The sequence below is a fragment of the Carassius auratus genome, chromosome 2 (assembly GCF_003368295.1).
Source record: "Carassius auratus strain Wakin chromosome 2, ASM336829v1, whole genome shotgun sequence".
NCBI classification, from domain to species: Eukaryota; Metazoa; Chordata; class Actinopteri; order Cypriniformes; family Cyprinidae; genus Carassius; species Carassius auratus.
Window position 1 is genome coordinate 20809261 of NC_039244.1, and position 14374 is coordinate 20823634.

At 36.0% G+C, this 14374-nt stretch overlaps 1 protein-coding gene across 1 annotated transcript in view; it reads right to left on the reverse strand.

Annotated features, from left to right (window-relative positions):
- Window positions 1-10839: 10839 nt before the first annotated feature.
- Window positions 10840-14374, reverse strand: part of LOC113120274 (ephrin type-A receptor 3-like) — a 105964-nt gene continuing 102429 nt past the window's right edge. The window contains exons 16-17 of the mRNA XM_026290192.1: window positions 13907-14044; window positions 10840-13722 (exon numbers count right to left, since the gene is read on the reverse strand). Of these exons, the coding sequence (XP_026145977.1) occupies window positions 13623-13722; window positions 13907-14044 (238 nt within the window). The 3' untranslated portion in view covers window positions 10840-13622. The remainder of the gene's footprint in view (window positions 13723-13906; window positions 14045-14374) is intronic.

Here is a 14374-nt window from a genome sequence, read left to right on the forward strand (position 1 = left end):
TTTATTTGTTTAATTTTTATTTGTTTTTATGTTTGAAATGTAGTTAGTCAGTTAATAAGTTAATAGTGGCCCTTAGGGGAATTATATGAGTTGCTGATATTTCAAACCAACAATGTTGAAACCAAATTTTAGTTGTGTGTGTGTGTGTATGTGTGTGTGTGTGTGTGTGCGTGTGTGTGTGTGTGAGTGTGTGTGTGTGTGTGTGTGTGTGTGTGTACGTGCTGTTGTTTTTGTGACATATCAGGACACAACTCTGTATAATGACATGGGTATGACACAGGTATTACAAGGAGAGGGTGACTTATGAGGACATAACCCATGACCCCATTTTTCAAAATGCTTAGAAACCATACAAAATGAGTTTTTTTGAGAAAGTAAAAATGCACAAAGTTTCCTGTGAGGGTTAGGGTTAGGTGTAGGGTTGGTGTAGGGCCACAGAATATACCGTTTGTACAGTATGGCTTCAGTATGTTACAGTTGTGAAGCTGATGTTATCATACTAGCACAACCACTTCCTCTCTCATGCAGTGTTAATTTCGTTGACTAAATATGTTCGTCATTATTTTCGTCACGAATATATTTTTGCGGACGAAAACGAAACGAGAACTAAAATAGAAGGCACTGATGGAGACTAAAACTATGACTAAATTGATTGACATTATCGTCAACGAATAAAGGACGAGACGAAAATAGACTGTGACGAAAATCAAATCAGCAGACGGGAGAGATGCGAGGAATGAGCAAAAGAACCTGCAAAACAGAACAGACTGCATGAGAGAAGAGAATAAATCCGAGCCTGACTTATTGAGACGTGAAGCGAAGGTTTTCAGTTTTTAAATGAGCTCCCGGGAAGTCGGCATTCGAAGAGGTGATGTCTAAAAGAGCAACAAAATGTCCACAGCTCACTACACGTTTGACGACGAACAAAACAAAACAACTTTAAAGCACGCGGAGAGCTCATTCGTGGCAAGAACACAACCAATTTGAAAAGACATTTACAGACGAGCCACCTGGAAATTTTCTCAAATGTAATTTCACAACGATGTTCTTTTGTTTATTGAGCTAAGCAAAATTGGAAGACTGCAGTGCGTAGATGTTGTAGCATTAAATATTACAAACTGAAAAGTACTGTAAAATAGCCCCTTCTTCAAATTAGATGAGAGCACAATACTAAAACGTAATATTATGATACATACATTTGATTAATACTAATGTTTAGTATATTTTATAATGTTCTACTTGTTGACAATATCACAAATATTTCTATATTAGTCATGTGAAACATGAATGTTCACATCCTATCATTATACATACAAATCTAGCAATATTGTAGTATTTAAAACATACAATATTGCTAGACAAATGAATACCTTATAAAATCTTGTTACTTATTTTATCCACCTAGCTGCCAACTTATTAAATATTTACTTTAAATGTATGCACTTATTGTTCAGCTCAGCTGTAAACTTTAAGGTCCTGGACCTAACTTTATTTTTCTTTTATTGATGGTCAATTGGCAGCTAGTTATTGTTTACATTATCATGACAGTGTTTGTTGCTGCATAAAAGCTTTTGAATCGAAATAAAGACACAGTTGTGTTGAAATAAAGTTGAATTTGTGTTTTATATATTTTGTTTCCTATACCAGCTGTAAAAAATTGTCTAGTAAATCTGTTATTGATTTTAGTCTTATTTTAGTCGACTAAAATATCAAGCAATTTTAGTTGACTAAAATACCAAGCAATTTTAGTCGACTAAAATAAGACTAAAATTAAAACAAATCAGATGACTAAAACTTGACTAAAACGAAAAATAATTATAGTCAAAAGACTAAGACTAAAACTAAATTAAATTTTCGTGTCAAAATTAACACTGCTCTCATGTTTCCTAAAACACACCTGATGTTCCTGTTCACCTTGACAAAGGCCAGAGGGCTGTTAATTTCAGCAATACACATAAACATTTCTCATTCAGACAACAAGTGAAATCAGAGAAACCACCTTGTTCCAAAACCCAGACAGCAAACTTACACGCTCAAATGAGCGCACAAAATAAAGATGTACTCTTGTGCGCTGCGTTCCTCTTAGCTGGTGCGCTTGTCTATTCTCAGAACCCTTAATTTGGAGGGAGAGTAAATAAAATGAAACAGCAGTGCTGGGAAAACAAAGATGCTTAAGTACTTTTAGTAAATCATCGTCGTTCGGTAGACGTTGGATGAATGTTGAATTAGGTGTTGATTTTGACAAGTTAATCAATGTTGATAGCGCAACGTAGTTTCACCGTCATACATTTCAACATGGGTAAATACACAACTGTATATTCAATTAGAGCCTAGTTTGCATTTATATCAACACTGTACATTATAAAGGTTAAAAATTTAATTCCAGCAATGGCTTTACAATCAACTTCAATGAGCCACCACATGCTCAAAATTGTAAAGCAGTAGTTTTATTTTGGAAACATACTGTATAAAACAGATGAAACTTCAGTTTCTGTAAAAAACATGTTTTTCTAATGTGTCTCATTACAAGAGTTGTGTACATTTGTGCAGTGAAAATGTATTGAACAGTTAGAAAATGGAACCTGTAAGGGGAGGGAAGGTTAGGACAATTCCAAGGCCCCAGGGTGATTTCTAACAAGGCGAACCCCCCCACCCCAGACTGCGTCTTTTTTTTTTCAGTCGCCTCACTCGCAGAAAGATGATAATAACAGTCATATTTTCAAATTGAGAAAGGCGCGAACCATTTCATAGTCCAGTTTCCTGGATGACAGCCCTCATGTTCACAGCAATAAAGAAAAACAACCAATAGGAATTGTTGTTTCAGTGTGATGCAGCGACATGTAGATTGTTGTTAATGACGATAATATTTAACATATAACTTTACATTTTAGAATAGGCATCATTATTAAAATATTGTACAATTCTATTAAAATAATAATCTTAAATAATTTAATATGAATCATGTAAAAGGCAGACATTTATTTTGTATGCTGTTGAAGACATAAACTTGATTCAACATATAGATCTTATTTCAAACATATATATGTTGATTTACAAGTGTTTTTGTTAACCTTTTTCAACCATTTAGCACTAAATATTTGTCAACATTGTTTCAACATTGAAACAACAACTGACCTTATTTCAACCATATTTCAGTGTTGAAGGTCGGTCATGTGTCGGCTGGGTAGTTATGTCTGTTTGAATGTGAAACTAGCTGTTCTGAAACAGAATCTGAGCTGATTCACTCTTAACCCTTTGAGCGGGATGGTCCCACATGTGAGATTTTTATTTCTGTGTCCCTGCGAGTACGGTCCCACATTTGGGCTTTAAACGTTCGGTGACATCACATAACTGCCAAATTCAAATGGTTTCCACGCTTTAGCTTGCACTGAGACATGCTCTGCACTTGTCATATAATTGCAGTGTGTTGACAAAATCAGGTTTATTTTAGGATTCATAACATTATATTTGGAAAATACACATAAATGTCTATGGAAGCTGCAATAACAATCCATTCAAATATAATTTGCCGACATATTTTATTCAAGATACACAGTGTAACGTTAGGTAACTATAAAGTTTGCTCTATTCTTCTCCCAGTTAATATAAAAAAAAAAAAATATATATATATATATATATATATATATATATATATATATATATATATATATATATATATATTTTTTTTTTATTTTTTTATTATTTTTTATTTATTTATTTATATATATATATATATATATATATATATATATATATATATATATATATATATATATATATATATATATATATATATATATACAAAAAAATACAGAAAATGTTAACATGAATTAAAATGAAAACAGAAAATACAAAAACTAATTCAAAAATATTAATGAAAACTATAAAAGTATCTCAATGAATCGAGCACAGATTTTTCTCGATTGGTTCTTTTCAAGCAGTCTAAACCTGTGTTCTTTCAGCAAACAGTACTTCAGAAAATTCATCTAAAGCGGTCACTTTAGAACCAGTCACTTGAGAACAGAGTTCAGTCAAACGAAACGTCTCCAGGCAGCATGGCACAGCCACAGCCGCAATTATGTCTTTTCTGTTTGCATGTTTGTAATTGCTTCTTTTATTTAGGAGCCCTTGAGGTCCTCTGGAGAATCATAAATTGTGTAATTACGGGCAGTGAATGGAAATCCAGAACATTTTGCCGTCTTCTACTCTGATCTCTCACAAGTATCTACAGTCTTTCAACTCTTAGCCCTGAAGCCTTCTGAAGTGTTTTATTTTCCTTTGCGACTGGATGCCTCTGAAAACTGAAGCACGTTGAGTAAAAAAAAAAAATGTTTTGTTCCAATAATTGCATTGTTCAAGATATTTTCCCGCTTTGCTGCTGTTTTCACACGCTGTTGTCTGTGTTTGGGACTATTTCAGTTTGTGGGGGGAGGATTTTTCATTAACTGAACTATTTGTTAGTGTCAGGGGCTGGTTTGACTGACAGTGCTGTTCGATTGCACAGTTGGCCAGAGATTACTCCATTCCACAGTGGGTGTGGCTGAGGGAAATTGATCAAGCCCCCAGTGCCTGTTCCTGTATTCTGCCTCATGGCAGGTGGAAATGGGCTTTGGATGGACTGCAGACTTCTGGAAATAGGATTGGATTGGGAGTGAACGGAGGTTTGGAAATTCGCATTTCACTGGCAATGCACTCAAACTTCAAACTGGAATTGACCTCATTGATCTAAAATGCTCTGGATTTGCGGTTGATTGGGAGAAAAATATATTTTGAAGTCAGTTTTTATTTGAAATGAGGGTTACAACAATAGCTCACCTGGAAATTAGCTCTTTCATTACTTACCCATATCTAAAACTTTTTCATCATTATCATTATTTTTTATTTTTTTTTTACCTTAACATTTTGCTCAAGTCCTTTATTTTCATTAGAACTTGGAACTGTTTTCCAAGATATATAATATGATAAGATGGGTGACATATGACCCCCGACCTTCACTTCTTCTCTCGATCAATAGTTACACTATTTTTTATTTCTTCTTTTTATCTGAACCTTAAAATTTGTATGATTTAGTAAGTCAAAAGAGCTTTGAGATTAATTGATCTAATTTTGATTTAGATTTTAATTGATCTGTGACATTGTATTATGTTGCTGACTGACCCTGGACCACAAAACCAGTCTTAAATGTCAATGTTTCGAACTTTAGATTTATAATTCACATGAAAGTTTAATAAATAATCTTTCAATTGATGCATGGTTTATCAGGATCTGACAATATTTGTCCGAAATACAACTATTTGAAAATTTGGGGGTGCAAAAATATACAAATATTGAGAAAAGTTCTTAGCAATGCATATTACTAATCAATTTTTTTTTTTTAAATCAAAAAAGTTTTGATATATTTATAATAGGACAATATTTACAAAATATCTTCATGGAAAATCTTTACTTAATATCCTAATGATTTTTGGCATAAAACAAAAATCTAAATCGACCCATACAATGTTTTTTATTTATTATTATTTTTTTTTAATCTATTGCTAAAAATATGCAGTTTCTGCCCAGAACCGGCCCACATCTAGCCCATGTGAAATCCATGCGGGCCAAATGTGGGCCAGATCTGGGCCGAAACTTCTTGCTGCCTGGGTCCATGCTGAGAATACATATGTACACAAACTTTTTGATCAACATTTTTCCTTTTTTCAGTGAACTGTTAATTTAGGGATTTATAATCTTTCAGACATTTTTCCACTTCAGCTCTAGCTTCATGTACTATCAGAATGGAATCAGAATGTATGCTGTATGTTCTATAATGTATCAGATCAAATCCTCAGTGCTGAATTGAAGGTAATGTAGTGGTGCAGTTATTTTCTTTGCTGTGAGGTGTTTGAGACAGCCCTCCGTCATCATCTTTCATCTCCGTCCACGAGTATACTCATCTCTGCACTTCTGCTCTTCCAACATACCAGATCATCTTTTCCTCCAATCACTCATCATTACAGTACTAGACTTCTAGAAGCGTGGGACTCATGCATTCCCTCTCTGGCTTGTTCTCCACTGAGCTAAATCCTTTAATTGCAGTTGGGCTTTTTGCCCTGCTAAAAATATTCACAAAGCTAGTTTGAGGAATTTTATTTTGGAAATAAACTATTTTTGTGACAAACTCTGTAGCTGTAGCTAAGATGACAGAGCATCAGCAACACCTACGGTATGTCATGGTACTGAAAACATTTATACCTTAAATGCATTTTTATCAAAGGGCATATGCCAAATACATTAGTTTAATGCAACATTAATGCAAACAAATGATAAAGGGAATTCTTCATACATGTGTTGTGTACTCATCTCATCTCAAGGTTAGGTATGGGGTAGGATTAGATTAAAAACTTAAATTAACATTAAAATATAAAGTGTCACACAGGGAATTTTGGGAATGTAATTTTTATTTATTAAGATGACTGTTACATTTTTACTTCCAAATGCTATACATTTAACAGTGTTTTACTGTAAAATTACAAAAATTGTCGCAACTATTACAGTTTTTCATTGCACTGTAGTAAGAGAAATTACCATTAACCAATTAGCAAGTTTTTACTGTAGCATTTTCACAGTTTTTCCTCATTAAAATGTAAATGGCTACAGACCTCTCTATATCCCAGTTAGCTTCCACATAAACTCAGCTTACCTCTTGGGGTTGTATTCAGTGTCGGATTTTCATGTCCCTAAATGTCTATTATAAAATACTATACTTTACATGTTGATATACTTTAAGTTACTCAGATAGCCTCTTTCTAAGCGGCTCTTAGCCAGAATAAGTTGAAATGAGTACCAGACTTTGAGACTGCAATATAAGTGGATCAGAGCGGTGTCTGTGTGTGGTAGTTCATCATTGGCAAAAAAGCCCATCAGCAAGTAAATCTAGATTTCCCTGAGCTCACACAATAGCATCATTCACCATAATCTTTTCCTTAATATCTCTTTTCCAGTGCTCAGAAAGGGCATTCTGCGATCTAACGTGTGCAAGATGTGGCACAATGTTTCTGGAACACACCACGAAAAAGACAAAACCAACGCTCATTTTTCACCCCACAATCAACTGCAACCAGCAGAAACTGCACACCAAAAAGCAGCACATCTGCAGAGGGTTAGAGAAAATCCAGACCTCCACTGAGAGATATCTTGTACGATCCACCAACTCCCCACAAAAGCCGAAAATAATGCTCTTTTTGGAAGAGGAAAGTCAACCAAATGTTATTGAGCGGTTCAATATAACACTCACAATGTGAACACTGGCGACCTGCCTGATGCTGGTGGAAAGCAAGGACAGCCATCAAAACATGTAGGGTAGATGGTGACAGCTCTCCCCTTTCTTCTCTTTTTCTTTCTCTGGCATGGCAGAATGCAACGGGCGCATTCTTTCCTACATGGGTCAATAGTATTGAGCTCACTTTGGTGCGCTGATCAAAGCAGACGTGATACGGCCCATGCATATAATACAATTTTCACTTTTTAAATTAGGAACTTTGATAGCTAATTAAAATTTGAGACTGGAAGTGCTTTTATAAATTAAAATTCCATGAAAAAACGAATGACTTGGAATGAAAACAAGCACAGGAAGAGGCAGCAAGAGCGTCAACCATGGTATCTCAAAAACTGCTTTTAGTGTCCGAGCCAAGGTCAAATGCTTTAAAGACTTCCTGATTGAAATAAGTGTGGTTGTAGATTGAGAGCTGCAGATTCATCAGTACACAATCAGAGGAGCAGTTAGACTTTTTTGTGAGTTATGCTGGTAGGATGGTTTTCTAGCAGGCTGATAGACGGGCATCTGTTCCTACAGGCTCTAATTAATATCTGCCGTCTGTGAAGTTAAATCTCTTCCGTCAAATGCTACAGCTGATCGTGCGTGAAAATTCTGATGGATGTGTGGAGTCCCGATATTTGTATTCCATAAAATGTTCTTTTTTGCTCCTTTTTTAAAACTGCTTTGAATAAAAAGGTCTACTAAATGCATACAGTACATGTAAATGTAATGATACCAATATTAGACATTATAAAAAATATATATAGTTCCAAGTTCTGGAGGTTGAATGGTCAGTTACAGCCCTGTCATATTCCTACTACTGTATGTAGTAACAACTTTGTTCACCGTATCACTGATTTAACCACAAGACAACACCACCATTCAAGCACTAAGATTTTACTTTGGGGCCATAATATGAAAACAAAAAAAAAAGTTCAGGAGCTACAGGAAAGCCTCTGTTGATAATGCAAATTGTTCATCGTGTCCTATTGAGGATTGTCAATTTTAATAAAGCCACTTACAAGGGTCTTACTGTACAAATCTTCAAAAACGCCATTCACAAAGGCATCTCTGAACTTGTCTACAACAGCCATGACATTGTTGTTTGCAAGTCAGCCGTTCCTATAGATGTGTTTTGCTGAAGTGGATTGGATGACGGCCGGACTAATCTAGTTAAACGAAATTCTCACACACTTCCTGTGGCTCATCTTCTACCACAGTCAAACAATAGCTCAGTGAGGAGCCAGATCATACAGATCACACAGAGGACTGCGCGCAATCACATGTTCCCCCAGTATTTCAATAAGTGAGTCAAACCAGCTGTTTTTTTTTTCTCGCTGAGCAACAAATATGATTTGGTTTACAGAGGAAGTGACATAAACGGATACAATTATTATTTTTATGAAAAACAACATCTGTTCAGACAGCATTAGCTGTTTAGGTTCAACATGTAAAACGCTGTCAGCTAAGACATGAGCTAACAAGACAAGAGAACTAGCATACTAGATTTCCTTTAGGATTTAGTACGGATGATGGTGTGTGACCTTTTTGCTATTCATTGTCATGTGAGGATGGCACTTCTTGTACTCTGAACATTTTGTTTTTGTCTTAATGAAAGTATAGGCCGGACGCGTTGGGAGCTAATGCTAAATGTCACCGCTAATCAATCAGGATTACATGAGGCACACCTATGAGACATAAGTAATTCGATATATTTGCACATTTATCTAACTGTATTTCATTTTCAGGTTGGATTGGAGTGGCTTTGAATATGAAATATGTGCCCAAGCTTAATGTATGAAGTGCTTCCCAGTTAAACAAATCCAAGAGAGAGCGCGGTGGGAACGGATCCCGGACAGTCGCGCCATCCAGTCACGTGACCCAGATTGAATCCTCTTCAATCTCTCTTTGTCATGTTCACCATATTAAGCAATCATTTGACATTAGTGAGCAGGGCAGAAAGGATGACCGGCTGTCATTTAGGATGGCTTGATGGATCACCCCGTGATAATGTGTCATTTTACAAAACCACAAATTAGCCCCAAGTCCATATATTAGCAGATGCGAACAATCCGCCACCGTAGGACTTATTGATTCATTTTAAAATACATATTGACATCATTTGAAAAGGTTATATGGTGAGGCGAAGAAGCCTCGAAAGGCCAAAACATGATGGATGGGGTTGTCGGGCATGTGCACAAACTCGTACCGCACAGAGATTCTGAGATCTGAACAAATGCAGAAACAAACAAAGCGAACAAATTCACTTTTACTCGCTCTCTGTGTAACACACACACACGAACACACGGTAGTGAGTCCCATGAGTGTTTAGTCTAATTACCCCGCTCAGTCATGCTGTCAGACAGGGGCTTAGGTGTCTCTTAATGTGAGTGTAGAAGGCATTAAAAGAACACAGGAGCCTGAGCCTGGATGGTGCAATATAGATCCACTCAGATCTCCGGAGGCTTCGGACAGCAGCGTTGGAAAACCCCCGCCCTTGTAAAAATGGACCTGAATGATCGCCCCACACACACTTAACAAGCTCACAATCACATGCAAAATAAACATTGACAATACTTTTTTTTTTTTTTTTTTTTGCTTAACAAGACTTCCCACCTTTGTGATTTGTCTACTCTATAAACACTCCACGTTTTATTATTGTGTAATGGGAACACAAAAGACCATGTAATACTCATTAAATGGAGAAGCTACTTTAATTTTTTCTGTTGGCAAATGAAAACTGTTATATATGATTTGTGTACTGTTTGAACATCTGTAACGCAATATGATTTGTTTGAAAAACTGTCCGCAAGGTTCATCTGCTGATTGTATTATTGTGGCCCTACAGGCTGCCCAGAAATCTGTCCGACTGCCATTCTAATGATGGCTGAAAAATGACTGTGTGTTCCATATGATGTGTGTGTGTGTGCTGTATAATGCACAGTGAGACAAAGGAGAGAAAGAGAGAGTGGGGATTGGCTTTAATGGCCATAACATAGAGTGAGAAGAGAGGCAGGAGTCTTTTTAAAAGCTGACCTCCTCTGACCCATTTTCTCTCTCTGGAGAATATGACATCCATCTCCGGCACAGCGCACAGGTCAAAAAAGCCCTGTTTTCCTTAACAAAAATCATAAATACAAATTTGAATAAATTTGAATTGAAAAATAAAAACTAAAAGTTTAAAGTGTAGTTTTTTCAAAGTATTATAGTATATATATAATATATATATATATATATATATATATATATATATATATATATATATATATATATATATATATATATTTTTTTTTATTGATATAAATGTGTATATATTTAATTTATATCTATTTGGTTTCAAGAAAACAACAAATAAACATTATTTTAGTTTTTCTGCTTCAAAATATGTTAAATTCAATGTGTTTCTTGCCATTTCTTTGCAATTGTGAAATTTACAAGCAAATTCCTAGTAAAAATTGTTTCAACCCCCTTTTTTCTGTGTGTATGATAAAGAACCATAAGTGCAATTCAAAGAAGGAAAAGAGATGCCAAAGCTTCTAGTGAGAAATTAAAAATATTAGCATTTATTACAGCGACATGAAGAATCTCAATGCGTACACCCTTTTTTTGCGAGCTCATAGAAACCTGCAGTGTGTGGAGAGATGGGCACATAGCTTACAAAAAAGGATCAGCTCAAACACATGTACAGAGCCGAGGCAGAACAAAAGACAACAACTCGATAGACAATTTATAAGCAAGATTCATCTATCATCTTCTATTATATTAACAACATTCCACATCCTGGCACTAACACTGTTCAGTCACAAAATCACCTGTTTTGATTCATTTGGTGAGCAGATATATAAAATTCTTTACATAGCTGTATTTGCAAAACTGGAAAGTTTATGTTGCAGTAGTAAAAAGTGGAGCTTATGTTTTATTAATGGTCATTCATTTCGCTATTATCGTCACCATCACTATCATCGTTATCATGTTTTTATTATTTCAATGCAATTTTCTGCAGCCAATTTCGCAACATCAGCATATTGCCTCCCAAGACAGAGTTGAATGGATTTCATTTTGGATTGAAAAATGAGCATAAAAATGGATGAGTTTCTGGCCTTCTGCAATTATTTTACATACTGAAATCTCAGATTTAGTGTATAAGGTTCATTAACCTATACATTAAAAAAAATCAATTAATCTAAATGCATAATCACTTGTTTAAGAAAGACCTTTTTTTCTCTTTCTCATTAAAATATGCATGGGGAAAAATTAAAGAAAAGTGCAATAGTAGAGGTCCTTGCATTTTTCAGTATGATTTATATTTTTGATTGATGATTTGTATTGTTGTCTATGCCGTTTTAATTAGGGGAACTAAATACGTCAACATTTTAAACATGGCTTGAGATGTAATTTTCACCTTTTATGAAAAGTATCCAGTTAAACATATTCTAATAACAGATGACGATGGATTTTCCTTAAAAATTGACGAAAGGAACTGTGGTTATGTGTGCTTAGGTAAACCCACACAGAATCTATGATATTAAATTCGACTCATTATGATTCCATTCTGATTAAAGATATTTTAGCACATTCAAATCCTTTCAGCAAGATTCCACAGATTTGCCCACAAAAGCAGTGCAGGAAATGTGGAAGGAAAACCCCGAGATTCCAAGCAAGTCTTGTGATTAGTTACAGTGTTGTGCTGAAGCATTGAAACAACCAATGAAATAAAAGGAATCAAAATATGAAATGACGTCAGGGAATCGTGATTTGAAGTATGATTATCTCTCATTTCCATCTGTTCCTGTAATTATGTCTCATATATATTTAAATAAAACAGGTAGACTTCTACTTTACAGAACAACCTTACCATTACAAAAATATACAGTGCAGCAAATCAGTCTCATTAAGGTTAGCATGGGAAATTTAATTCGGCCCCATAGAGTCATGAAAACCTCTCCTTCCCTATACCACATGCACCTGTGCAGATCGAACACGTTTCCACAAACAGCAGACTAAAACAGTGGTAAACGCGTTGAGCCTGGCTTTAACATCAAGGTCCAGCTTCTCAGTGATGCAATGATAAATACTATATACATTATACTTCATGATATCCTTTCTAAGGGGAGGATGAGAAAAAGAGAGAGAACTGCACAGTTAATAAGGCATCTAAAGTCAAGCAGCTAGGGGCACCACTTGAAAAACGAGTGAAAAACGTCAGTCACTGTCACCTGTCAATCAAAGATGAAGCTTAGGATCCATGCTACATTCCAGAGATGAGTTATTATCGCACAATCGGCAAACGACGGTGATAATGCCACCACATAGCCACTTCCTCCTCTTCATACTAAATAAAAGTACATCATTACAAACATTTTAGTTTTTTGTGTTTTTCTTCCTTTTCTTTTTTTAAAATCAACACTGTACATTTTATACACTATAGTACAAAAGTCGTCACGCACAACGAGTGTAAACGTAAAAACAATGCAAACGTGGTGCACGACATAATGACATTTTGAAGTTGTCTTTGCTTGATCTGATGTGCACAAACCTAGCAGTGGTACAACACGTTGGCATATCTGTGCGGCGAATGGACAGAAATGACATTTCTAATTTATTTAAGACATCTGGAAGTGTGTTTGAGAAGTCAGACCGTTTCTTATTCGAATGCTTGCACTGTTTGCATAAGCGACACGGCGACGAGTGGAGCGCTATTATTCCTCAGCTTATCTTGTTGTCCCGTGCACGGCATGGCCTTAGACGTCTCTTTTGTCGTTGCAGATGTTTCCAGCCATCTTTGCAGGTGGAACGCAAAGCTCTGTTGCCTTTCCGTCTGAATACTGGATGCTGCGACCTGAATCCATCTGTGCTCAAATGCTGCCTCAATTATGACAAAATAAATATAATGTAAACATCATCTGATGTGGCTTATAATTGATGTAAGAGGACATACTGATATCCCAAACATTGGTATGAGAAAAAGAAACAACAACCCTCCTTTTAAAAACAACAGTCCGACCTCTGATATGTAAAACGCCAAGTATGACACAAATGTTGAAACTGTAAACACATTCTCCCTAATGTATTATTGTCTCATTTTTGTTTCTCTGTTGTGTTTAATAACCATACTTCATATCTGATTTGCCGTGGCCTTGTCAAGCGGTTGTAGATCAGTCTCTGTGTTTCTCTCGGCCTGTAGGAAGCTCGGACGTGCATGGACAGAAGCCAGAGCGCTGACAAAAGGGTTGAATGTGGAAACTGTACGGTGAAGCTGCTGATATGGACTGTGGTAGTAGTAACTCTCTCAGTCTGTACGCTCTCAGGCGGTGGAGAAAGCTTGTTATACTTGCACATGAGTACCCTGTGCGTGCAAACTCTGGACGGCCGAGAGAATCTTCTTTTGGTGCCCAGCCAGAGTCACACCCATCTTGCTTAACTCACTGAGGAAGAGAAAAAAAAACAGGTTCAGGAAATAATTTAATATTAGATTCCGTTTGTTCATTTTTGGTTATAGATTAAATAGTCTACTAGCCAAAATGTGAGTGCAGTGTTTGCATAAAATTACACTGCACATACACTAGGGTGGAATACAGTAATTGTATTTATATAGGTAAACAAACTTACCACAAGCTGATGTACAGTATGGAATCTAGAGAAACGTAGCCCACGCTGGCAAAGTTGTCTTTATACTGACCCATATTGATGGCGTCCAGCCATTCATCCACCGTACTCACACTGAACTCTGGGGTCGTGGGGTCTTCCCTGGAAAGAAAATTTAATCTGTATCAATTGTGGTTTGGTTCATTGCTAAAACATTGAGAACAGAGGTGGAAACCTGGTCTTGCATTATAAATTGCCTTTAGAGTTAAGGCTTTGGCTTCAGGCCTACAGTTAAGAAATATCTAATCAAACTGTCACTTGTTTCTCAATTTATGATAGTTTAATGATAGCAGTTTCTTCTGAGAGCAGATAGCTTAAGCAATTTCACGAGGAGAGGATAAAAGTTGAAAAGTTGCAGTTGAGGTTAAAACCTATTGTGATGCCTTTCTGTTCTTCATGACGGACAGGTTAGGTTCAGACTGCTGAGTGACA